Source organism: Nematolebias whitei, chromosome 2 (genome assembly GCF_014905685.2).
Source record: "Nematolebias whitei isolate Nwh7 chromosome 2, NemWhi1, whole genome shotgun sequence".
Lineage (NCBI taxonomy): Eukaryota > Metazoa > Chordata > Actinopteri > Cyprinodontiformes > Rivulidae > Nematolebias > Nematolebias whitei.
Genome location: NC_056499.1, coordinates 19,067,432 through 19,093,975, shown reverse-complemented (window position 1 = coordinate 19,093,975; position 26,544 = coordinate 19,067,432). Strand labels below are relative to the sequence as shown.

The 26,544-nt window shown below is 39.4% G+C and overlaps 2 protein-coding genes across 2 annotated transcripts in view; one reads left to right on the top strand and one right to left on the bottom strand.

The window, feature by feature from the left end:
* kctd3 (potassium channel tetramerization domain containing 3) overlaps positions 1-9,536 on the bottom strand; it is an 11,230-nt gene extending 1,694 nt beyond the window's left edge. Inside the window, exons 1-18 of the mRNA XM_037697518.1 lie at positions 9,107-9,536; positions 8,689-8,742; positions 7,933-7,978; positions 7,670-7,743; positions 7,498-7,556; positions 6,961-7,041; positions 6,675-6,821; positions 6,109-6,199; positions 3,925-4,115; positions 3,586-3,701; positions 3,280-3,367; positions 2,896-3,012; positions 1,588-1,758; positions 1,303-1,458; positions 933-1,029; positions 649-842; positions 397-535; positions 180-302 (exon numbers count right to left, since the gene is read on the bottom strand). Of these exons, the coding sequence (XP_037553446.1) occupies positions 180-302; positions 397-535; positions 649-842; positions 933-1,029; positions 1,303-1,458; positions 1,588-1,758; positions 2,896-3,012; positions 3,280-3,367; positions 3,586-3,701; positions 3,925-4,115; positions 6,109-6,199; positions 6,675-6,821; positions 6,961-7,041; positions 7,498-7,556; positions 7,670-7,743; positions 7,933-7,978; positions 8,689-8,742; positions 9,107-9,177 (2,015 nt within the window). The 5' untranslated portion in view covers positions 9,178-9,536. The remainder of the gene's footprint in view (positions 1-179; positions 303-396; positions 536-648; positions 843-932; positions 1,030-1,302; positions 1,459-1,587; positions 1,759-2,895; positions 3,013-3,279; positions 3,368-3,585; positions 3,702-3,924; positions 4,116-6,108; positions 6,200-6,674; positions 6,822-6,960; positions 7,042-7,497; positions 7,557-7,669; positions 7,744-7,932; positions 7,979-8,688; positions 8,743-9,106) is intronic.
* Positions 9,537-10,700: 1,164 nt separating this feature from the next.
* LOC119430083 (nuclear receptor-binding protein) lies at positions 10,701-25,155 on the top strand. Its single transcript, XM_037697517.1, has 18 exons — positions 10,701-10,824; positions 11,143-11,525; positions 12,665-12,787; positions 14,456-14,557; positions 14,669-14,758; positions 14,859-14,899; positions 15,013-15,107; positions 15,545-15,628; positions 15,936-15,994; positions 16,075-16,173; positions 16,331-16,463; positions 16,838-16,928; positions 17,022-17,072; positions 17,390-17,525; positions 17,643-17,696; positions 17,868-17,931; positions 23,981-24,036; positions 24,745-25,155. The coding sequence occupies exons 2-18, from the start codon at positions 11,304-11,306 to the stop codon at positions 24,802-24,804; spliced, it is 1,560 nt and encodes a 519-aa protein (XP_037553445.1). The 5' UTR covers positions 10,701-10,824; positions 11,143-11,303; the 3' UTR covers positions 24,805-25,155.
* The last annotated feature ends 1,389 nt before the right edge of the window (positions 25,156-26,544 follow it).

Genomic DNA, 26,544 nt, shown 5'->3' with positions numbered 1-26,544 from the left:
GGGGGGGGGGGTTGTCGGGTTCGGACCTGTAATTACTGTTAATTCTTCAGGTCAAGTGGGGTTCGGAAATGATGGCTATGGGCTGGGGGCCAGGTCGGGTCAGATTTTTTGGGCCTGAATGCAACTCTACTTCACAGCTACAGAAACTGCAGTGTCTGAACAGCCGAACATTTCTTCACCTGTAGCAGTTGAAGGATTCAGTTCGTCGAGCACGAGCCAGCAGGGGGCTCTCTCTGTAGGGCCGCACCGCTCCGTAAGTGGTCTGGTTCCCAGGAATGGATTCCTGGGCCTGTAGCTGCAGACTGAGGTTGAGAGGAGACAGGAGGGTAAGATGTTTCATGATCGAAAACACTGTGAAGGATTTGGTAAGTGCACGCTGCCAAGCATGTTTCTAACCTCGAGCACGACTCTCTGAGGCGTGTGTGATGCAGCACGGAGGGGGCAGGGCTAATGTTTGGTGTTGCACAGCGAGAAGTACTCAGGTCACACTGGTCCAGCAGCTGTAGCAGCTCCTCCTCTGTTGGCCCACCTACATCTATCAAACAAGATAAATTCAGGATAACATCAAATTAAATTACCACATTTATTGTGATTTACATATTGTGTGGAAAAATCTAATTTCTTTTTCAGCCCCTTTTCTTTCTTCACCTTCTTTCCTCCTCTCTTCTCCTTTGTTTGCTGTGTCCATCGCAGTGGTGAGGTCCCACATTTGTATGCTGCCATTGCCATGACCAGTGAACAGGTAACGTCGTGGTCGGGATCCCATTCGACTGGAGCCCTCGCACTCCCGAACCATGAAGCAGGAGATGGTAGTTCCATCCACTGACTGCACCTCACAGATCCTGAAATACACAAAAAAGTAAAAACGGTGCATGTAAACACAATAACATCATTCATGGTGAGCTGAGAGACGTTTATGGGGGATACTGTACCTTTTTCCAGTTGAAGAGAGTCTCACAAACAGTTTGTTGGTGATGGGGATGACTTTTTGGATGAATACCTGTTGGTCGTCTCTTTCTCCAAAGGGACCTAACAGAAGCCCATAACCTTTTTAAGATCTTTAAGGAAGTGACCAAAACCTCACCAGTATTGATTGGATTTTTGCATTGCCAATTCTCAGCCTCACCACTAAAGTGTCTTTATTTTTATGTACTGTAACAAAGTTTCTCATATTTCATTCAACCTTTATTTATACAGGTTAGTCTCATTGAGTCACGAGGATATCCAACTCAGTTCAACATTCCTTCATTTAAATCTAATTCTCAGCTGTGTTTCCTCTGAGCTTCCCTTCTTATCTCTCACCTATGTCATTGCCAGCGCAGTAGCTTCCATGGCTCTCTGTCTCCTCCAGGGACAGTATCTTAAAGGAAGCCAGAGGGGTGGAGCCTGGCTGTGTGGAGATCATGCCTCTGAACCGCGTCACCGTCCACGTCCGAACGTGGTTGTTGTCTGCACACACTGCCATTCAAAGACAAACAGCCAAGTAACGAATGCAATTACATTAAAAAGTTGTTAAAAAAAAAATAGATGATGGTTAGTGTCTGCAGCCTGGAGCAGGTATGAACTGCCTTGTTGCACCTTGCTCACCTGAAACCAGATGTTTCTCGGACAACATAATCTTTGTCACTGGACTCCTGTGCACAGTGAACGTCTGAAAGAGCTGAGGACCTGATCCCACTGTCTCTGGGTGCTGCACAATCACTCTCACTGCCCCGCTGCTGGTCCCATAGGCTATCTCTATCCAGTTCCCACTCACACCTGAGAGCAGACACAAATAGGAGATAGAAAACATTACATATGAAACTGTCTTTCTATCTTTACATTTATATAACAACTAAATTTAAATTGAGCTTTTTTTTAATATAGCACTAGTTTTGAAAAAAATTAAAGCATCAAGGCCTATCCAGTTTTATACAGTCCAACCCAATGCATTACAATACAATACAATTATCACCCCAGTTAAATCAAGTACTGTATTTTTTGCTGTAAAAGTCACACCTTTTTGCATAAAATTGCAAGTCCTGTGACCTATACACCGAAGCGACTTTTAGGTGTCCTGCCCCGCACACACACACACACACATATTTATAATACAATTTTTAGCTGACATCTGATGATTTCATTCCTTTTGACATGGAAAATATTGAACACTACCATTTTCCACCGCTAGAGGGCCCTCAAGTTATATGGCAAGCCAAGCGTCTCATTAATAGGTAAAAGTTGCTATTAATGAGAAACTTGGCTTGCCATACAGAGCCACCTTCATCTCACTCTGGAACTCCTGGAGAAAACGTCAAATCAGCTGCATTTTGCCGCAATGCCCAGGAGAAATGCAGCTGATTTGACCATTAAAGTGCATTTATTAAGGAAAAGTTCAACTGAGACACAACTTTACTATAATGTTGATCAAACAAATAATAGTTTTTAAGTGTTAATCTTGTTAAATTCTTGTTAAAGTCCTCCCATGCATGCGGCCGCCATTTGGCAGCCAATCAATTTTTGGCACAACACCGGCCCACATTTTCGGGTGTTCAGTGGTGACACATAACAAACGCGATGCATAAAAGATGGGACTTGTATGACGAAGCAACTTATTTATGTTTTTTTCCACTTTATTAGACATTTTTGGACAGATGTGACGTGTACGGTGGTAAGTACGGTAAATTGGTATTTATAGCATAACATTTTTTTTTGTTTGTGTCCATTTAAGCCAAAAAACAGTTAAATGTGGCTTCATTTTGATTTCAACCATGATGTTGTGAATGAAGCAGAATGGATCAATGGAGGGGAGAACTCCATCAAAACGAGACACAATGATGGGACAGGAAAAGGACAAGGAAAATCAAATACATCCTTCAATAAATGTCCCATTTTCATATACACAAAGGTACGTACTGGTTTTAGGTGTGAGGTACACAGACAGAGCAGTGATGGCATCGTTTGAAGGATCGTGATAAAGCTCTGTGACTAAAAGGTCGTTGTCCTTCATCCTCAGTGGGAACTTCTGCATGTCTGAGAACAAGATGTTCAGACTTGATGACGTTTTTCGAGATCAGAACCACATCATAGACTATATCTGACACATTTAAATATTTTTAATAAAAAGTAAAATCTCATAATGGTGATTTCATAAATAATTTAAATGCGGTAATTGAAAAAAAAAAAGATTAATGCATCATATCCTTATTCATTAACTGGACTTCCAATAATCTTCACAAGCATTCAGAAAAGTGAGACAATAAACAAAAGACTGGTTACACTGTGTGTGTTTGTGTGTACCTATGTAATAGATGGAGCCATTGTTGCAGCCCAGGAGGAGAAAGGACCCTGCTGTGTCACAACTGGTGATGGGAACCACATCTTGAACCTGATAAAAAATTAAATCAGTCCATTTAATATTGATAGGAAACAGAATATTGTCAGAATATTGTAAAAAAACAAGCTCTCAGTTTAGTGAAACATCTTGTTGAACATGTGCTTACAGAGGCATTCCCCTCTCAACACATTTGTTTTTACAGAGTGACACAAGCAGAAGAAGTACAAACAGTCTCTGCTGCTCCTCGTCTTACCTCAGCACATCCTTACCTGCCAGTGTTGTGTGACAGCATTCCACACGCCAACCTTTCCTGTGTGACTTGTAGCCACCAGCTGGCTTCCAATAAAGAAGAGGTCGTCAACAGGAACACCGAGGCTGAACACACCTGATCAGCGTGCGCAGAGAATGACTTCAGTTAGCAAGCACTTCATGCAGGAGCTCGGAAAAGTGCAGGAAAATAAAAGGGGAAGTCGAAAAAACAAACTGTTGGTATATATTAAAAAAAACCACTTCAGCTGGCTTCTGTAATTCATCGGAAGAAAGAGTGTTTGGTCTTTTTTTTTTTTTTTTTTGTCCGTGTAGTCTCCTTTCAAACATGCTAAACCCACCTACTTCATTACCACTGCCCCCATCTTGGATACTCCAGAGGATGATTCTGCTTTCAGACGCTGCAGCCACCATCTTGTCTTTGTCTCCATGCGGCCCGCCCACCACTTTGGCATTAAGTGCAACACGTTCAATAGTCCAGTCAAGGTAGGGTGAGGAAAACACCTGCTGCCACCCTGACGACTCCTTTATCCTACAGTGAGAGCACACACACACAAACATGCTCTTACCTTCCCTTTTTTGTTAAGGATTTGATATAAAACGTGAACAGCTATTTGAAAAAAAAAACATCTAAGTCTGATTTTAGATAAAGTCTTTGAGTCTTATATAAATGTGTGCGAGAACAATAACACTATAACAAAGTAAATAACAATAACAAAGTAAATAAAATCAAACCATTTGGTTTCAGATCTGTCCAAAGATTTATTTAACTCGTATTACAAATGTAGAGGTGATTGTTCATTATAAAAGCAGATTATATTTGTTTTCTAACAATAACTGTAAAAAATAAAATTAAAAAAAGTGGACAAATTTTCACTAAATGCATTAACTCATAGAAGAGAGATAAAAATTTAACTTTGTATAAAAGCTATACCGTGATTCTGTGTTGGTGTTTTTGTTTGATAAATTTACAGATTTTAGTTTTTTCATGTTCCTGTTCTTTGTGTCTCCTTTGACATTCCTGGTTAGTCTAAGTTTGCTGTAATGTTTACTCTATAGTTTATCTTCAGTTTGTTCCATTGGCTTCTTGCGTTTCCAGTTATTCTCAGTACTTTTCCTCCATCAGCTCCTGCTCCTCTGACCTGCCACGCCCACCTTCACCTGTTCCCTGTTACCATTAGGCCACCGATCTTCAACCTCCTCATCAGCCTCAGTCCATTTAAGCATTTTCCTAAGACTGTCCAAATCAGGACGTAAACAGTTTCTGTGACTTCTGAATGGGCCGAGGTGGCGGGGGATTGAAACCAGCGCACCTCTGGTGAGACTTTGTGCCACAAAGCAAGGTAGTAACAGAAGACAAATGGCCGATGTGAAAAAGTAAACCGGTGCCACGGATCAGTGATGTGATGAAGTGATGGTAAAAGCTGGTTTCAAGATTAAATAACAAATTTATTACAGAGGGAATATTGATGATGAGGCACAGTAACTGTGAATTTAGTTACAAAATTTATTTAACCACAAAGAGAACCTCTAAAGCGAGTTAATTCATCATGCTTTGAAAACAATACGAGGGAGACATCAGTCACTCATTTAATGTGTTGAGTTCCACATCAGTTCAGCTGAGTTCTGCTCCAAACCTCTTTTGGTTCAGAACTGCTCACTTCATTTCTGAAAACTTTGTGCAGGACATGGCTGGTTCCATCTGTGATTTATGGCCAAAAGGAGGAGAAAGATGGACTGGTCTGTGCGGCCTCCCAGTCTTCACCCCACCTGCGGTCTTAGCATTGTGCTTCCACGCCCTGTTTGGTTATCCTCTGTGTTTTCTCGAGTTTATTTTGTTTCGTATCTTTCACTGCCATACCAGCCTTTTATTTTTATTTTTAGCATTATTTTTTGATATACAGTAGTCCCTCACTACTTTGCGGTTCGTTTATCGCGAACTCGCTCTATCGCGGTTTTTCAAAATAAGACTGGACACTACACATGATGACGGATTGATAGATGAGCTGCACGATCGGCATGGAATTTTTATTTAAAATAAACTATTTTAAAGTATTTAGCACCTGCTGCACCTTTGTGCAGCCCACACTGCAGGATAAACGTCCTGCTGCAGCTGATCAGCTGTTCACTGTGCGAAGCATGCTAAGTGGGCGTGGCCACGAGCGCTTGCAGGTGGCTGAGAGCAGCGGAGGCAGGGAGCTGAAATCATCATGTTCTGTGCTTTTTCTTTAGAGCGTTTTGAGTTTAAAAACATTGTTTAGAATAATGCAAGAATGTGGGAAGGGTTTAAAACATCTTAATATATATATATACCACATGTGAAGACATCTCGTATTACTTCGCGGTTTTTCACTTATCGCTGGTCTTCAGGGTACAGATCCCCCACGATAAACGAGGGACTACTGTAATTAAACATCTTGGTTTTAGAGCTCCTCGTGTTGTGCTGCATTTCCTGGCTTCGATCCCGCTACAAACCGTGACGTGCTAATTAAAACAGAGAAGCATGAGGAAGGTTACAGAACTACCTGTAGCAGATGACGAAGTGTGCATAAGCTGCTACGATCCAGTTGTGGTGTCCTGCTACAATCAATACTTTCCTGGGGTCAACCATGGGACCTGCACACAAACACAACACAGAAATCTCCTTTCAGTACCGGAAAGGCTCAATAAATCGACAGTTTCACTTTATTTTCTTCTTGTAACATTTTGAATAACTAAAAGTTATATATGTATATATATATATATATACTTATATAGTAATATTTCTCCAATATGCTCAGCAGATATCTGGCTCATGTAAAAAGTACGCTTCTTCAGGCTATGCAGTTAGTCAGTGCACTAAAAGGATTTCAGGTCACATTAGCTGCAGCCCTAATGCACTCTCACTGAGGAACACAAACATTTACGGTCATGCGCTCTCATTGTGACATGCATTTGACACAGAAATGAAGAAAAAGTGCTCAACGGTTTGTAAAGGGCCATCAGGAGGAAGACAGCACAACGTAAACCTTTAGCCTGTCTTAAAATGACACATTGACTTTTTTCTTTCCCTGTGAGAAAGATAAATATTGAACGTATTCTGTCTTATTACCTAGTTTCTCTGTGTCATTTATGCCAGCTGAGTCCGACAAGGAAGGGTGAGGAAGGAGACCAACACGGGTGAAGCCCTCCGCTCCACTTGGACCCGGTCGCTCGTCAGACGCTGTCAAGGCAGAGCTCGGCTTACGGGGAGGGATGGCTGTCGAGAAAACGTGTCAAAATGTGTAAACGAAACTGATTTCTGCTTTTCAAAATATTCCCTGACATAAAAGATCATTTCCATCGATTTGTTTTAGACAAAAACTCCTTTAGCAGTTTTTTCAGTTTTCTGTTTCTACCTGGAGGTGGCAGGTAACCGTGGAAGAGGACGCTGCCGCAGGACGAGCGGTCCAGTTCCTCACACAGCAGCAGGCGCCGTACTGCACGTTTTAAACAAAAACACACATTAGAAGCTAAGAACATAATTATACATCTTAAATAAAGTGCAGACTGTACATTTTAAGGAGAGATTACTCAAAAGTAACTTTTCAATTCACACAGGGAAGTTAGAAACACCAAACCAGGAAGTAACACAACATCTACATGGAAGTAACAGTCAGTGGTTTTGTCTTGATTAGGTTGTACCTGAAGCTCAAACGCTAACCGTGAAAAACATTTCAAATTCAAATTTCTTTTAAAAATAGCTCACTTTTGTGGTTGAACAAGTATTTTATATATATAAAAAAAAAGAAGACAATTTGTGGCTTCTGTGACTGTGCAAAATAAAGTTTTGTCACCTCTTAACCAAAAACAGTAGCACGGTTTCTGTTTCTGTATCAATATTATGTTCAATAAACAAAACTTGGTTTGCTCCAAAACTGTGTTCACCAACGCACCTAAAGGAGTTATCCCGTAAAACTCAGCTTCATGTCGCAGGACGCTGATGTTGACCCCTCTACAGAGAAAAGAAAGCATCAAGTGCGTTGTGTAAAGCTCAGCTGTTAAACAGACACAACGTCCATATAAAATAGTCGAGCGCATTTTTTAAAACTGTTTTTGACATCTTACCGCAAGTCCAGTTCTTTGGTTCGGAGAAAATTGAGAATTGGTGCAAACGCTGTAGGATCTCTATCAATAAATATCTGAAAGTGAGAATCGGGACTTTAGATTAGATTGAACATTCAAACATGTGATTGGATCATGCATTATCTAACTTGACTTAAGTAATTTTGTAAGGAAGTAACTGCAGATTGCATGTAGTAAATATACAGCAGCAATATGCAACAGTGCTGTTCTTAGTAAGAAAGTGGGAAGCAACAAAGACTACTCACTGCTCCAGTTTCATCCCGAAGAGTGGATATCCTTCCACTCAGTAAACTGCAAAACACACGACGGTCTCCAGTTAGCCTGAACCGTTCTCCGTTTCCACTTACTAGTAGTGACCTGAAAACTCTGATTACATGTTGACGCTGAGGTCCAGACTGTTAGCCCAAACGCATGCTTCGGTCAGGACCGGCACAATCAGTCTCATTCAAGATTTATTTTAAAAGACTGAAAGCTAGGCACAGCTGAAAGCAGCACACACACAGACAGGTGCACAGAGTGTGACACACTCAGCTGCAGTCCAGTGTTAGTCCAGCTCCAACCATCAGACATTATGTCTAGGCAAGTACTACTGTGACTGTTTCCAACATCCTGAAATTAGTGATGGGTGGATAGATAGATGGATAGACTTAATTTTAACCGCCTTATAGAAATGCCAGCCTTGTTCACATCTCACATATTCCACCACATAAATGATAAAAGGTTAAAACAAAAAGGAGAGAAATGAAACACCCAGACACTTTTTGTTTTGTGCAGAATGGGATTTCCGTAATACAATATTGCTTGGCAGCTGTCTTTACCTTTCAGTGCAGTACACCGATGTCTCTGATAGACTATAAGGAAAGAAGTAAAACAGCTCAACCAGTGAATGGATGGGCATGCAGCAATAAAGAAGGAAGAGCGCTTCTATAATGATCCAAACACACAACTTGTACATCAAGTGCGTCTCCAAAGCCTCAAAGTGTTGACACAGTTGAACAAACCTTGAGAAGAAAGAGTCTGGGATCCACATCAGAGTCTGTCTGGAGGTGCTGAACCTACAGTATCAAAAAAAAAACTCGATTATTATAAACTGCATATCTTTTTAACAAGTGCACAATCATAGCCTGATATGATGTTGTTGGGTTTGTTTGTTTTTTTTACTAGATTTTTGTTGAGGAAAAGACTCCAGGCTCACTGACTGATGTAGAATAAAACCAAATAATGAATTGTGTTTTGAAGACATGGTACATTGTGTACAATCTGAATTATTTATCAGTGTAACAGAGCAGTAATGATGGCATGATGTCGTCTGTCTCCATTTACATCCGTGACTGATGCATCATCCAGAAATGATCATACAGTTGGCCAAAGTTCAAATTTACAGAAAGAAGACCCTTTTAGCATCAGATATAGGCTTACCTTGTCCCACCGACATTTAACTGGATGATCTCTCCCATCCCGGGTGAAGTGCTGTTTCCATTTGTGGCCATGGTGACTGAACCGAACCAGAGGCTGTTTTACGACAGAAGACTGTTGTGTTATAACTATTCTGTCACAAAGGCTAGCCTGCTAACCCTCCTCTCCGCTCAGCTGATGCTCCGACTCCCCCAGCCTCACGACGTCTCCCTCGTCCCAGCTTCCATTAAAAATCTGCTACACGCGACCTGCGAGCGCTGCGCCAGTCTCTATAAAAACCCACAGGGCAGACGACAAGACAGCCATGTTTATTCAAACTAAAGCCCTCTTATTTTTTTCGAGCAAGCCTGCTTGCATCACTGTCCTGCTTGTAAATCGTTGGCCATCAGGTTGCGCAGGGTTTTAGCATCGTGGAACAGCTGTGCTCTCTGGCTCCAGCAGAGGCAAGATAGTTCACCCCCTCCTACATGACTGTTTCGCTTAAACGCGTAGCTTTGAAAAATATTCGCCTCTTTATTAATATGCGTTGCTGCAGAGATATTGATATGATTTTGCACATGATTTAAATAACCGATAATGATTAAAGAGTTAAACAAAATGAACGGTTTTTACATTTATTCTCAACCCGTAGCAAATACGGACGACGTGATTTGTAATGAGTTTAGCTGCACCGCTGGACGGTGGTAAAAACGGATAAAAATGACATAAATAAGTATTTTATTCTGTTTGATTACTTATATTAAACATAAACAAAGTAATGTGTCACAAAGCGAGGGCAAAAACTAAATTCTTGCTTTGCCTAAGTAGCCAAAATGATGTACGGCAAGTATTTGTAACATATAATCAATCCACGCATTTCCTCATACTTGTAAAAATGAATGGCTTTCCAAACTGAGATTGTATTTGAAAAAACTGTTTAAAATTTAAAAATCCTAAAAAAAAAAAAAGTAATTTAAGACAATGTCTAGAATAGAAATGTAATACAAAGTATTCATAATTCAAATACCTGTCAAGAAAGCATTTCAGGGACTGAATGCCATTCTTCTGATTCATAATCATCAGTTCAGCTATTTCAAGTGACATTCTTCCGAGAACAAATAACGTTTTTTGTTATGTGTTTATCTATAAATATTTCTATTTCAGGTAATGTTTGTTTCTTATTTAACTACTTGAATATCCTGCAAACATGTTTGTTTGTTGTTGTTAGCATTTTGTATTAGAGAATGTCGAGAATAACTTTTATTTCATTTTCACTTTGAATATTTAAAATAAATATTTTCACTAATAAGAGAATTGTGGATATTTTAGCATGTGGGGTTCAAATATATATATATATATATATATTCAATTTCCTATTTGTTTTAGAAACACACAAGCAAAGAATAGCAACATTTGACATATCAAACACTTTGGTCGTGCGACTGACATTCTGGATAGATGAAATGTTATTTTGTCGAGGAACAACTTTAATTATATGATAACTTTACTTGCCTAATTGATTGGTACGCGATGTACTCTAGGCAGCGATGCGTTTTCTATGCGCGCGCTGCGCTTCTCGAGACACGCCCCGCCCCTCCCACCTCTGATGAGGAAAAGGGGACTCACTCGAGATGCTACTTTTTTTATGACGAACTAGCATGTTTGCCTTCACAAAATATTTACTGCTTTCCCGAACATGTAACTCGAAACTACATATTTTTGTGGCCATGTTGTGTTCCTGGGTAAGATTCTGTTCATTCGTATTCAAAATTGTTTGTGACAGCAACCTGTTTGTTTATTTACCAGCCGAGAGAAAGTTAGCAAACTATTGGTGTTTGAACTCTAAGCTAATGGTTGAAGTTAGCTTTAAGAATTAACACTAGCCGAGTTATTTTTAAGATTGTTCTGCTTACGCCACGTCCTCGTAAGTCAAAGTTATTAAGCGTGCGCAGGACATTAACTTTGGCTTTTATTAACTTTGTTAATATTAATGGTTGTAAAGGTGAAGAAAATCATGTAGCTCTCTAAACACGCTAATGTCATTTTGTTAATGTTTGCAGCCCTTCTTCCCGGAGCATTTCATCAGTGGCCTGGTCGTGTAAAATAAAATGGGTTTCTGACCAGTTCAAACAGCGGGAGGAGAGCTGGGGATAGAGGCATCCCATCACTTGTTTCTGTCCAGAACCAGAAACCTAACGAAGCGTAAGGTTACAGGCAGGGCATGTCGTCGGAGGCGGAGGTGAAAGTAGCTCCCGGTGCGGAGGGGAAGCCAGAGGTTTCCACCGGGAACGCGTCCAGCAGTAACACTGCGCAGGTCCCTTCCTCTCTGGCCTCCACAAAGCCTGCAGCCACCTCAGCTACAGAGGATGAGGATGAGAGTGAAGATGAATCGGACATCCTGGAGGAGAGTCCTTGTGGCCGGTGGCAGAAACGTCGAGAGGAGGTGACTGCTTGTAACCCAAGCATCTGCACCACATTCATTCATTTACAAATTGGCTTAAAGTTTTATTTCCAATGAAACATTTGTTAAACCAATTATTATTATTAGATGTACTATTGGGGGGGAAGATGTTTGTGTTGAAAATCTCATCCTATTTCAACAGCATTTGGGGGGAGGACATACTCTTTGACCTCTCATATCCATTCAATATATAGTAAATTTCAGTATTTTCACGTTTTATATTGCTTCTTCTTTCAGCTGTTCCATTTTCAGGAGTCACCAGAGGGAGTCATCCTCCTCCAATGCATCTCTTCTTTGTGTTTTTTTCCTGGGAGCTGAATTTCTAACATCCTTCTAGCAATATATCCACTGTTCCTCCTCTGGACATGTCCATACCATCTCAGTCTGACCTCTCTAATTTTATCTTCCAGTTGTTCAACCCGTGCTGTACCTCTGATGATGTCATTCCTAATCTTATCCATCCTTGTCACTCCTAAGAAGAACCTCAACATCTTGATTTCTGCCACTTCCAGTTCAGTCTCCTCCTGTCTTTTTGTCAGTGCTACTGTCTCCAAATCTTAAAACATAGCTGGTTTGACTATTCTCTCTCTCTTTTTTTTTTTTTTTTTCTGCCACCCTTATGTCACAAATCCCTCTTGAAAGTTTTCTCTATCCACTCAATTCACTCCTGCCTGGACTCTTTTCTTATATTGCTTATACACACGTTAACATCCAGAAGAAGCGTAATATACTTACAGTATATATATGCATGGTAAACTGAAGAAGTTGGGTCACTTTTGAAAATTATTCTGAGAAAGAGAAGTAGGGAAACTGATGCTCATTCAGTTTATAAAAAAAATTACATCCAAGTTTTACAGTATTTGAAATCTTGAATTGAGAATGTTTGACCATTAATACAGACACTAAAGTCAGCAAAATTAACTTGGTATGAGGCACATTCAACATGTAAAAGATTAGACATTGAAACTGATGTTGCCTAATGTTAGTCGTTACCTTGTGAGTTATTCACACTCACAATTTTGTTTGTGGTTCTTTGGTGAACCTCTGGATTTTGAGGTCAATTTCATTTTCTTTCTTTTGAAATATGTGATATAAAGGGTCATTTCTGTCCTTGCATGCAGGTGAATCAGCGCAATGTCCCTGGGATAGATGTTGCATATTTGGCCATGGACACCGAAGAAGGGGTGGAGGTAGTTTGGAACGAAGTTATGATTTCAGAGAAGAAAAACGTCAAACCTCTGGAGGTGAGGCCCAGTGATGCAGATGAGGAATAAAGCAATTAACAGATAAGCTTGTAGATTATGCGATGAAGCGGTCAGATAACTATGGCGCAGCAGAACATGTTTTGTCTTCCGTCTTACTTCAGGGGTGATTTGTATGTAAAAGAAAAAAGTGACTGCTTGTTTTGATAGACCTGATGATCCTTTCATATACGAGGTCAAAATGAAATATAAATAATATATTAAATTATCTACTATATTACTACTTCCCATGTTATAGTAGGGTATCACTTGTTCTGTGGTAGCTCTAATTAGACATCAACCTTTGTTTTATATCTGTAGTATTTTAATTCAATTATTTTGTGGCATTATTTCCGCTTTTTTTTCCTGCTTGCCCTCGACGAGGACGGACACTTTTCCGTCATGCTCCTTCCTCCCTCCTGCTTTGCTCTTTGTCTTGTGATGCCTCTCAATACATATCCTCCATATTGTAAATTATGGATCTGGTCAGCTGGTCTCAACGCAATTGACAAAATTTTCTCGACGAGAAGACAGGGCGAAGGAGAGCCCTCATGCCCTGAAGGGACACCCACAGTTGGATACACTATGGATTCCTGGGGCCAGTGGAAGATGGTGTGTCTGTGTATTGTCCGTTGAAAATGTAGAAGGCGCGTACATAATTGAATTTATGATAACCAGATTTCTGCTTTTTTGTGTTGGTGGGTATCTGGCATATCAAAAAAGTCGGAAGACGGCAGCAGCGGTTCTGGCAATTGTGAGGCTGCCTGCCTCGTATGAAGGAATGTTCCGAGGGGTAAGCTCTCAGACTCAGACGCTGCATGAGCTGAGCTATAAGCTGGACATGATTTCTGAGAATCGCAGGCCACTTGTGGTTCCTGCGACTCACTGGCAGGAAGGAATCAACCTTGGAGAAGCTACAAGCTCCGTACGGTGTTGTGACCACAAAATTAGATTGTTTGGAATCGCCAGTGAGACGTACCAGCAGAACTATGAAGGCAGACATGGAAATTCAAGCCGAGGCTGCCTGACCCAAAATAATTGTTTATCTGTATTTGGCTTCCCCACTTAGCCATGAATTGGTCAGCTATCTCAACTTCTCCTGGTTGTTTATATGAACGAGAAGCTCTGCTCCCCACTCCCCTATTGCTCCCCTCCCGGGGACATCTGTGGATCTGTGTCAGAGTTGAGCTGGCTGATAGACACTGTTCCATCAGGACTATGGAACTTTCTGGCAGAGTCCACGGACAACTCACTGCCCTCGTCAGCCTCCTCATGCATAAATGTATTATGATGTCATCAGTATGTTGCTGTTTCATGTGCTGAGGTCTTTTTTTTTTTTACTTTCACGCTGTGTCCCATCTAGGACACAGTGCAAGATTTGACTTTTTTTAATTTATTTTTTATTTTTTTACACCTACACTCCCCCTTGTGTTTCTTTTTCCTTATCTGGGAAAAAAAAGGCTGCGCCTCTCAAGGCCTGAGGCCTCAGTCACCTCCGTCTCCCCCATGTCTGTTTGTTTATGTTTCTCTTGGACAGGCTGTACTGAAATGTAATTTCGTTGCACTTCAGTGCAGTGACAGTAAAGCTGATTTTGACATTACAGTAAAATCTTAAGTCATTACGTATTTAATATTGATGAGTTTTATGCTTTTCTTTGTGCCTGGCTTTAGGAAAAAGTCAAAGCTGTATTTGATAATCTCATTCATTTGGAACATGCCAATATTGTCAAGTTTCACAAGTATTGGGCTGACACAAAGGACAACAGGGCGAGAGTGAGTCTCAAACCTTCTAACACAATAATTCCTCTTTCAGCTGGATAAATAGGGTTACTAATTAGAATTTATGTTTAAATAGCGTCTTTCTGCTGTTTTTTATCCTCCTAGGTGATTTTTATCACTGAATATATGTCATCTGGAAGCTTGAAGCAGTTTCTCAAGAAAACAAAGAAAAACCATAAAACCATGAATGAAAAGGTAAAGCAGAAAACTAGCTGTTAGGATGATTTGGGGTGAAATGGGATTGGGATCCACAATGTGTGTACTGCTGTTTCTTATGGAGTGTATGGTCTTACAGGCATGGAAGAGGTGGTGCACACAGATCCTGTCTGCTCTCAGGTCAGGTTTTGGTTTTCTTTCACAACAAAATGCAGTTGATTGGTAATAATGCTGATTCTCAGCGAGTACGTTGTATTTTTGAATTTTCATTTTCTTCTCTTCGTGTTGTGCAGTTATCTCCACTCATGTGACCCACCTATCATTCATGGGAACCTTACCTGTGACACAGTCTTCATTCAACACAACGGGCTCATTAAGATCGGATCAGGTATAGAATTACACCGGGTTCATCCCAGTGGTTTTGATAGTGGAGCTGTAAATTATTAAAGGTCCAAATATTTCAATTCACTTTCACAATTAAACTTTTATGTGACATACTTTTTTTAATATATTATTGTTTAAAGGAACCAAACACATTTTAGAAGGTGCAGTCAAAATCTCTCTTTCAGTTTTGTATTTAAATGTTGGTTTACAGTCTGCTGCATTTAAATTGATCCTAAACATTTTTAAGCATCATTGTTGAATAAAACTGGGAGGCCATTAATATTATTAATATATATATATATTTTCCTCTGAGGCACCTAATCCTTTTATCACATTCATCCTTTTCTTACTCCGTTTACTTTTTTATATTTCATCTTTCTGATTGCACTTCACTTACTACTTGTTTTTGTTAAAAATAAATGTTTTTTTTCTCATCTACAGTTGCTCCAGACACCATCAACAACCACGTCAAGACATTCCACGAGGAACAGAAAAACCTGCACTTCTTTGCTCCTGAATATGGAGGTAGACCTCACTAGAGTGAAACTTTACTGCTTTTCTTCATCCATGTTATATATATTTATAACTTTAAAAGAAGATTCATAAATAGAAAATAAAAAGATGCCTTGAATCCAATATGAATATTATCATTCTATTGTTTTGAGAATACAAGTACAGCCAAATAGTATTAGTATTTATCTTCTTGTAACTTTTTTTGTATTTAGCTAGTTTGTTGTTTTAAGTTTTACAGCATCTTTGATATTTGGTCTGACATCAGGACTATGCTTTAAAGTGATATTTAACATCTCTTTCTTTTTTCCTGTCATTTTAGCTGATAATGAAGTTACCACGGCTGTAGATATTTATTCATTTGGCATGTGTGCCTTAGAGGTATGTTCAAAAATACTGCATTTGATAGCTGTAGTCTTTATAGGTTTAAATGTTTGTAACAACATCTTGATGTGTTGCAGATGGCACTTTTAGAAATTCAGGGAAATGGAGACTCCTCGTATGTTTCTCAGGAAGCTGTTGACACCGCCATACAGTTACTGGAGGATCCGCTGCAGAGGGTGAGATCCAACACTTTCACAATCCATAATTTAAACATGGATGAGACGTTTTATGTCCGTGATATTCTTTTGTGTGTCATTGTTTGTTTGACGTTTCAGTTTTATAATCAGTGTGTTTGTTTTAGATGTGTGCAACTTTATTTTTGTTTGTTTAAAGAAGTTAATCCAGAAGTGCCTTGAGAATGATCCCAGCGTAAGGCCGACGGCCCGGGAGCTGCTGTTTAACCAGGCTCTCTTCGAAGTGCCTCTCCTGAAGCTGTTGGCTGCGCACTGTATTGTCAGCCACCATCGTGAGTCCCAAACACACACACAAACATAATTTGATGCAAAACAGCAAGATTTTTATTTGAATAAAAAAAGAGCTTGAACAGTTGAGTGTTTGCTCACTGGCATTGCAGTTTATAATACAGGGACAAAATATTTAAACAGAAATGTGTGTATTTGTATATAATGGAAATTTTAAAATAGTATTGAAAAAGTTACTGCACTTAAAGTTAAAAAGTCCTGCTTTGTAATGACTTTTATAAGTAAATTTTGTGAGCTGCTGCTGACAGTGAAATAACAATTTGATAAAGACACATGTTGTGTAACTTGAACCCTAACTGATGTGTTGTTTTTAAAGGTTTGTGGTTATTATTGTGATCTTTTTGTTGTTGTTGTTAAGATGTGATTCCTGAAAATGCCCTTGAGGAGCTGACGAAAAAGCTGGATCCCAATCTGATCATTGCTGTGACTAAAGAGGACGTTCAGCTCAAGTAAATAACAAAAGCTGTTGTCCTTCAAACTGCAACGATAGCAAGATCTCAAAATTTTACCTCAAGTGACTTTTTGTTTTTGTTTTTCTTTAGGCTGTCACAGTTTCCTGCTTTGGAACTGGACAAATTCCTGGAAGACGTGCAGTAAGCTCAAGGAAAATAAAAATACATTATATGGCCACATGAGGGCAGTAGTGGGCCATTAGACTATTCTGACCTCTTTGTTAATCAGTAATACACAATCTGTTATTAATCAGTGGCTTCCTGAAGAAGTATCCTGGAATCTTCACAGATTTATTGGTTTTATGAATCCAGTGTTGTTCATTTTGAATGTTACCAATATCATCTGTCTTTCTTCTTTGACATATGTGTGTTGTAAACTTTTCAAACTCTTCTCCTTTATCCTCTGTGATCATGTTCTTTCCACATCCACTTCATCTCTCCCACCCTTCTTGGATCAGGAATGGTATTTATCCAATGACAGCATTTGGGGTACCGAGTCCACAGCAGGCTCAACAAAAGACGGTTAAATCTCCTGTTGTCGTTCCTTTGGTCAAATCCCCCACACCTGAACCCACAGAGCTCGAGACACGAAGGGTGTGTACAAAGACTTAAACTGAACACGTGTTGTATGTTGGAAAAAAAATGTATCCTGTTCCTAATGTTTTCTAAACTTGTGTTTTGTCTTTTCGATACATGATTTTTCTTTTCCAGGTCGTTCAAATGCAATGTAACATAGAACCTGTTGAGGAGGGAGCAAAGTACCATGCAAGTTTGTTTTAGACTTTATAGGTTGATCATTTCTTATTGAGATCATTTTTAACATTAAGGTTTTCTCATTAACCAACAGCAACTTCATAATATCCAAGCAATTTGTTCAACAAACCAGACAGATGTAAAATAAATAACAGTCTCTGTCATCTGTTTCTCTTTTTGTAGCTTACGTTACTGCTGAAACTGGAAGACAAACTGAATCGGCATCTCAGCTGCGACATGTTACCTCGTAAGATCAACTCTTATCATTAAGTTTGTATTGCGCTCTAGCAAATGAACATTTGAAGACATATTTCTGCTCATCTCTCTAAATCATTTCTTTTAAAAGTAGTTTTAATACCAAACCAGTCAAATTTGAGCTGACTGAAGCACACTGCTCAAGTTTTTAAAGTGCATGTGACATCTAATATGTGATAAATGAAAATGCATTTTTTTGTAAAGATGATATTAACATATTGCAAAAAATAATTTCACAAGTTGTCGAGATATAAAGTCACAAATGTAACAGAAAAGATGCATGTGCATTAACTTAAGGTGACAACAAAGTGGAAGGCCTGCATGTGAACAGAGCATTGCTACAATGGCTAACGGACAGTAGCAAAGAATTTGATGTTTCTTTAGATTATTTTGGGTCACTGTCTGAGAGAGACAAAGAAGAGTCAGAATAAGAAGGTTGGTGGCGGAGCACTAGTTGGGCACTGCTCCTTATATGTTTGAGACCCTGGCACAGCCGGCAGCTCAACATGACAGTCAAGCGATTGACGGTTGGACAGTTTTGGTGCACAACAGCTTTGAAATTTCCTCTACATCATGATTGGATTGGCTACTAAAAGTCAGTACTAGGATACTTTAAAAGGTCCTGATGTGTGCTCAATAATCCAGGTAGATTGATCTAACAAGGTTGAGTCAGGTCCTCTGAAGAGCCTGTCCAGAGGACCTGACTCAACCTTGTTAGGTACGTATAAAAACTTTGTGTTGCTCTGATGAGATTCAGGGAACTTGAACAAATTAGTACGTGTTCTTTCTGAAACTTGCTCAGCTGTGAGTACGCTCATCTGTCATTTCCTCATCAGAAAAGTTGAGGAATGGCTAGGCCTTTTTTTCATTCATTCAACCTTTATTTAAACAGATAAATCACATTGAGCCTCAAAGACTCATTTACAAGCGAGACCTGTTTGGACAGATAAAAGCAGTGGTTAACTGGACACATGTAGGAGTTGGAGGCGAAAAAAAATTCCTATCAGACATTTTTTTTCATGCCTGAGAAAAAAAAAAACCTCTAATAATAATTAAAAAAAAAAACTTGCACAGACAAGCACATATTTACGTAGACAATCTGCAGACGGGGAGACTAGAGCGGTCAGCAATGTTCATAGATGCTCTTGAGGTCACTGTAAGAGTTCTGATAATTGTGGAATAATCAGTCAATGTCCTTCGGTGAGATCCATAAACATTCTCCAGGTATGTTGAGGAATGGCCAAGAATAATGTCTATAAGAATCCAAGAGTCCTGAAATGATGACATAAGTTTATTCAGCTGGTTTCATCTGGTTATCAGTTGGGAATTACTCAGGGAGGAGGTGGTGAGCTTCAGATCACGTTCTCCAGGTGAATTCAGATAAGATGACCTTCAAGGCCAGCCAAGGGAGCCAAATTCAGATAAACACAGTTGTTTTGGGGACAGGCAAAACTTAATGACATCTACCTTGAGTCTGTGTTAAGGCTCCAGTATACTGCCGCGCATGTCTGTTCATGCGTATGTACGCGTGTACTGTACGCAGAGGGTTCAGACTTCATACTCCAGCGTACACCCCGAGCAGCTGCAGAGCAGCTTCACAGACGAGGTGCGTTTACCTTCGGGACAAATTAAGGTCGGTCGCCGATTGGTCATTTGCTGACACGCCTACTGGACTGATTGACAGGTTGGAAAAAAGAAAAAAAGCGAGCGCTGGCAGCCTCCGCCGCAGTGGTGTTCTGTGTTTATAGGTTGTTAATAAAAAGATCTAAAAAAATAAAAAAACAGTGAGCGCTGGCTCTACAGCCCACACATCAGACCAGCCCACCAGGAAATCTCCAGACTCTCCCCAGCCACGCTGGACCTGAGTTTAATTCGCTCGTGACAAATTCCTCCATTTCTCACCATTTCAGTCATGGCATCAACGGAGGAGGATGAGATCACTGCCTCTTGGCAAAAAAACAAAAGAAAAGGCCAGATCGGGGATGAAGAAGGGGAATTTAATACATTGGTGTCGCATACAAAACAGTCTCTCGCTGGGCAGATTATTGTGCGACACCGCGTACGTGTATGCGGTCGTAAAAATTTGAGCTTTGCACAGAGGGTACGCTGGGGGGTACACCGCTCGTACCTCTGCGTATGTACGCTCATACCTCTGCGTCTGGATGTACGCGGCAGTATACTGGGGGCTTTAGTCGACTCGGTTCCGAAATGTCCAAATTACATGGCCACACCGATGGAACGTGACTGAGTAAAATCCCCAAAATTTGATCCAATCAGCCCAAAGCATTTGAGTCCGGGTACTCGAGACATGAACCAAGCCATCATAAAGGCAAGCAGCGTGATCGGGTCCAAATTTACTGCCAACGACTTCCTTGATTGTAGATAAAACCACAACCAGCCAAATCCAAAAAGCAGGAACCAGTTATAGTAAACCTAATTAAATATGCGTCCTTAAAATCCACAGATGGCAGCAGAGACAGACACATCATCAAGTCTTCCAGTCGATGAGATATCCAGCTGCGTGTGTGCCAACAGGGCAAATTGGCTTGCCTAAAGCCTGTCTTCTCTTCGAAGAAAGGCCTGTCGCGATAAACAATAAATCAGTTAATCGCATGATAAATGAAAATGATCAACCTCATTTTCATTTATTGGGTTTATCGTTTCTTTGTGTCTCTCTTTCTACTGAAGACAATGGATGACAAAAGGCTCAACTCTGGTGCTCTTGACTGACCAATCCCTTTCTCTTTTCTCTTTAAAATCCATTTTAACTGTCCAAAATCATGTTTTTGGATCGCTAAAAGCAGCTAAGCTGAGAAGCTAAGCTACGAGCTAAGCTAACAGGCCGACCTCAGGGGAAAAAACCTCCATCTTGTCGAAGCTCCAAAATTCACGATTGAAACCAGTGCCTTCATGTAAAAAGTTGTTTTTCTCTGCAAAAAGAAGCTGAGAACTTGTTTACTGTTTTTTTTTTTTCCATTAAAAGCTTTGTGTGAAAAATGCTACGCTAAAGAGCTTAAACCACACCGATTGTCCGCCATTTTGAGAACCGAAAACAAGGAAGGAGTGACAGCCTATGTCACGTCAAGGGGCTTCCCTCCCATTTTTCTTAGAGACACGCTGCTTGCTCCCTCACTATCCATCCTTTGGTTCAAATAGTCTTATACTGCCATCTAGTGATCAAAAAAGGTACTACACCCAAAACAAATTAACCAACATTTCTAATTGAATTTGATAATAATGACTAATTATTGTCTAATTTCAAATAATATCATTTATCGCAATAATTTCTGACTCAATTAATCGCCCAGCTTGTTATCGTGACAGGCCTAGGAACCGCTTCAATTTAGCTTTCAGAGGCAGGAATTAAAGAGCTGGAGTAAATAAAATGTATGGTTCTATCTGTGAATCACCAAGTAATTTAAGTCTGCTCTTATTCACCATTGAATATTAATATTGATTAACTTTTGATCTTACGGTTTATGTGTTGAAGAGCATAAAGAAAGAGCTGCCGAGTTCATGCATGGTGTCACAATGTGCACGTTGTTGCAGCATTTAAAAAAAGTTGAGACTATTTTAGTCAGTCTGTCAGACTGTCTGTCTGTTGTAAACAAAACTGCAGTGATTAATGTTTCAGCTGACAGCAGGTTAACTTTTACTAACTCTGAATCGCTTTTCATCTCTAAATAATTGTCAGAATATTCTGTTTAAGAAATGTTGAATTATTAAAAAGCCGTTATTGTACCGTTACTTTTAACTTATTTAAATATGAATATTTATGTTCAGTGCCCTGAGATGACTTCTGTTGTGACTTGGCCCTATATAAATAAACTGAATTGAATTGAACTATTAAAAACTAATTATACAACTATGACTACTAAAATTAGATTTAAAAACTGTTTTTAAAAAAACTGCTAAAAGCTGGAGAAGTTGTTGAAAGATTTTCTTTAAAAAAAAATTGTAAAATGAATCATCAGGGTGTGAGGAGAGTAGCAAATAAAACAAATGACTCATTATTTCTACTGTCACTGTGTTCATAGCGTGTAATATTTGAACAGTGCACTACGTTGTTGTTTTTTTAAGATATTTTTATTTTTAAAAAATCTTAGTTTGTTTATTTCAATAATGGACCTCCAGACGTCGGTTTTAGTTTCATTGCTCAAAAGAAAATGTAATTTGTTCTAATTGCGACTGGTGTAGTCAGTTTGAGCATGTATGTGAACACACACACCAGTATGGTGCATCTGAGCATGTGCAATGTTGCAGACATGTGGGGAATGTCAGCACTGTAAAAGACTGCAGTTGACAGCTGTCACCTCCCCTTCCAATCTCTTCTCAGGCTTTCATATATCTGTCCCTCATTTCTGCACGCACACACACAGTTGCACGCACTTCAGCGTGTTCAGTAACTGGACGGTATCTTTTCTGCTCCTTCTCCCTTTCACTGCTTCTAACCGTGAATGTCTTGCTTCGCTCTCTCACTCCTTAATCCCACTGACATGCATCTGTATGCACTCCTATACACATTTATCAGTCTCACAAACACACCTTGTGCTCTTTGTAAACAGACTCTTGCTGATATCTGGGTTGGGGGAGGGGGGGATTCTTGAAAGCTTTCCTTATCGACCAAAGTGCAAAGTTAATCTACGAGTTCACCAACTGAGCCAATCTAATTTCACCTCTTAGGCTATTATGGTTTCACTGCTATAAATCTCTTGTTCATTAATGATTATTATAATATCGCTTTAATACAGAACATGTAAGCGTTATTGTACTCAGATATGTTGGGTTACTTTTTTTTGTCTCTTTATCAAGCTCAAAACAAACAATTTGGAAAGCCCACCTCTGCTTGAATATTGGTGTAAATTTCATACGTCTCTGCTCTGTTGGTGTTTTGTTGTCCTAATGTCACATAATGTCTGTTCGTTCAGCTACCATCCTGCTAATGATGGAAATTGACGTCATCATGGTTATTAGATTTGACAGACCATGACGACTCAGACGATATCTCGTTTTAGACCATTAACAAAAATGAAAGTGTACTTAGCAGGCTGGAGTTTTTAAAGTGTGAAGCCACAAAAAGAGAGCAGTGATACAGTTCTTTAAAAAACTGAATGGGTGTAAATAGTTGTTTTGTTTGTTTTCAGCAAAAACTGTCAGTGTTTCTAGTGTTTCTTTATCTTAAGCTGTGTGCATACATTTCTTTTTTGTTCATGGTTGTTGGCTGTATTTTGAAAGCCAACAAGTTTTAAAAGATTTTTACCATATTGAGAATATTCTGGTTTAAACAAATTGGAAAAGTTTGTCTTGCTTGATACATACTTTCCTAGCTTATTATTAATGCTTTGATGGATGTTGACTAAAATGCGACACTACATCCCAAACAAAAATAAAATCCCATGAGCAGAGTAGATGATGTTTGGAACAGAAGCTGTGTGAGGACTGCTGCTGTTGTCCTCGTTACACAATTCATCATTCAGAAACTACAAGAACACACATCGAGTTAAACGGCTTCTATCAAACTGATTAAACATATTTTCTTTACAAGAGACAGTTGACGTATCGGCTTTGCAGCACATTCTTGCCATTCATCAGGTTGGAATGTGAAACTTTAGATTGATTAGACAAATGCAGGGGTGAACACTTAGGTGCCATTGACCCAAAAATAGTATAAACACGACGGTGTGCTTGTCGGCAAGTTTTCAGTCGGTTTGCACGTGTGGAAACCGTGCGTGTCATCTTCCACTGCAGACAGTGGCCTCTGCGTGTGCATTCTCATGACCCTGGCGTTCTTCAAGAAGGAACTGTCTGCAGTGAAAAATGAAGCGGGGAGGAGCCGAGCCAAGTGCAGCTCTGGTTTGTAACTGTGGTGATTCAAAGATGCGAAAAGCTCATTTGAAGGAGAATTTGAACTATATTGTTTTTGTACTGTATTTAAACTAACCCCAAACTAGTGAGTGTGTGTGTGAGATGCTGAGTTAACATTGAAGTGTTCATACAAATGTTTAAATTACTGCCACTGACTGAGGGGGTGTGTGTTTCAGATGAGAGTGTTCAAGTACTGGCTGAAGAGTTGGTCCAACTGGGTCTGATCAGTGAGGTGAGTGGTTTTGTAGGTTTAATGAATGGGAGACCCTGTAGGTGTGTGTCTGTGTAAGACCAAAGACAAGTGAAGTAAAAAAACATTGATCACTTTGTTGCCACGGCACCTGACAGTGGGCGGGGTCAATATTAGGCTGCAAATGAATGGTCTCTTGATGTGCTGAAAGCAGAAAAACGGGAAAGTGTAAGGATCTGAGTGACCAATGAGGTGTGGCCACAGACAGTTGGGCAATAGTGTCCACAGATGCAGCTCCTGCAGAACGTTCTGGGTCTGCAGTGGTCTGGGAATATCAGAATTTGACAGTAGAAGAATAACTGGGAACAGGTTCACTGAGGCAAAGGCTGTGTTATTCAAGTCAGATTTATTTATATAGCACATTTAAAACAGAAACTGCTACCAAAGTGCTTAACAAAGAAGAAAAAAAAGATCACAGCATCAAATAAAAATTAACATAATTACAGCATATGGTGTTAAAATATAAAACAAAAAACATAATTAGAAACAATGAAATACTAAATCAGATCACCTTGTGTCAAATGTCAAGTAATGATAACAAAAAAGCATAAACTCAGAAAGAATGAAAAACTAAATCAGAACAGATTGAAGCTCAGACTGCGTTCATTTCATGTTGGTGCCAAACACCCGGAGCAGTTTTCAGTTTTTTCTGCATAGATGTTGTTTAAAAGGTGTCTTTGCTCTTCGCAGATGGACCAAGTCAAAATCTCTTCATTGCTCGAAGAGACGTACAGCCAAGCTCTTCAGTAGCGAGTCTTCTCAGAAGTGTGTTCTTGATCTTGTTGCTTTCTCTTTTTGGATATTCAACAAAATGATTGTAAACATTTGTTTACCCCGGTGGGTCTGTTCTACATAGCCCTTGGTGGATGTGACCAAAGGAGGAAATCATCCCTTACATCAAGAAAGAAAACTACATGAGCACACAAACCTGCACAAAATACCCATATATATCTACCGTAGTCAACTTCAAAGAAACGATCTGCTGTGAATTATGTTATTATTTTAAACGTCAGCGCGCATATTCATTTATACATGTGGAAATATTATAAATGGTTTGACCATTGTTTAGTTTAAGCCTAATAATTTGATGAATACTATTTTTAGTATAGCCATCTTTTGGTCCTAACAGAACTGACTGGAATACATTGAAACAGACTTTGTCTTCAGGTCTTCTTTGTTTACAGTAGAGATCACTTTGTCTATAAAAGTCCCGTTTAGACGTTCAGCTGATTCTCTCCTTCACTGTCGGTACCGCGCACACATGTGCTTTTTTAATTTAATGTCTGTTTCTACACCTGGAGAAAAGTAGTTGCATTGTCAGTGATGGAGAGATTTCCACCCAAAGAAACTAATCCAGGTCTCTCCTTTCATCATCCTCATCATTTAGTTAATTCTTGTTTTGCTTTGTGCAATCGAACACTCCCAACATTTTACTTTCTTTATGCTTTGTTCACCCCAGCAAACATCCTTTTAGGTTAAATGTGGAATGGTTTATCTAGGTTCTAGACATGCAACTTTTTCATTTGACTTCTTAAAATGCCTAAAAAAAAAATGCATGTACGTATTAGTATTTTACAATTTGGGATGGCATCGCCTGCTCACTTTGAGGTACTGTGAACTCAGTGTCTTTAAATTTCTGATTGTATTTTGTGTGTATATCTTGCTGTGTGTGTGTGTGTGTGTATGTATGGACACCCACACATACATGTTTAGGTATCTAATATACACACACGTACACGATTTTCAGTATAAGTGCGTTCGGGTCCACTTTTGTACTGATTATTATTATTTTTTTACACCTGCTGCTTTTTGAGTTTACATGTTACTCTGCCTTTTGAATTTATGTGACTTGTGTACTGAACTCTGCCATTATATCCTGTACAAAGTAGACTGCCTTTCCTGATAGGTCACTGAGTGCTCTTCTAAATGTGCCAGAGACTGGACTTCAAGTGTTTTACTTTGCACTGTGGGTTTTTACATGGTGACCACATGGAGCAGATGTGGGCAACATGTGGCCCTTGGACACTCTCTATCAGGCCCCCATTATCCTTAACTGGGAAAAAAAAAAAAACTTTTAAATAAGTAATTAAAACCCGCATTTTATCAATGAAACACAAGAAAGTCTAAATTAAACATCTTGGACAAATACTTCTAAAGCCTTTTTTAAGATGGGCTCAATTATTTTTTTTATTTTTTTTTTAAGTTGTGGTTCCAGGATTAGTCTGAATTGTAAAGGCTCCAAAAAGAAAACTTTTTTTAAGTTAACAAATATATTGTCACAAGAACAATGTCTTATCTTCCTAAAGAGTATCTGGGACACTTAATTGTGTCAAGCATGCTAACTATGCTACAAGAAAAATCCTATAAAAAAAAAATTGTCTTCCAAATTATTCATCTTAAAAATAAAATTAAAAAATCTAATTCTCTATGCGGCCCTTCGATTGCTTTAAATATTGTGATTTGGCCCTCTGTATAAAAATGAAAAATGTT

Bases quoted from the DNA above. Each gene is read 5' to 3' on its own strand.
- LOC119430083 (XM_037697517.1), top strand. From the start codon at position 11,304: ATGTCGTCGGAGGCGGAGGTGAAAGTAGCTCCCGGTGCGGAGGGGAAG. The intron at 14,900-15,012 runs GTCAGGTTTTGG...CGTGTTGTGCAG, and splicing joins CAGATCCTGTCTGCTCTCAG to TTATCTCCACTCATGTGACC. The intron at 15,995-16,074 runs GTATGTTCAAAA...GATGTGTTGCAG, and splicing joins TTGGCATGTGTGCCTTAGAG to ATGGCACTTTTAGAAATTCA.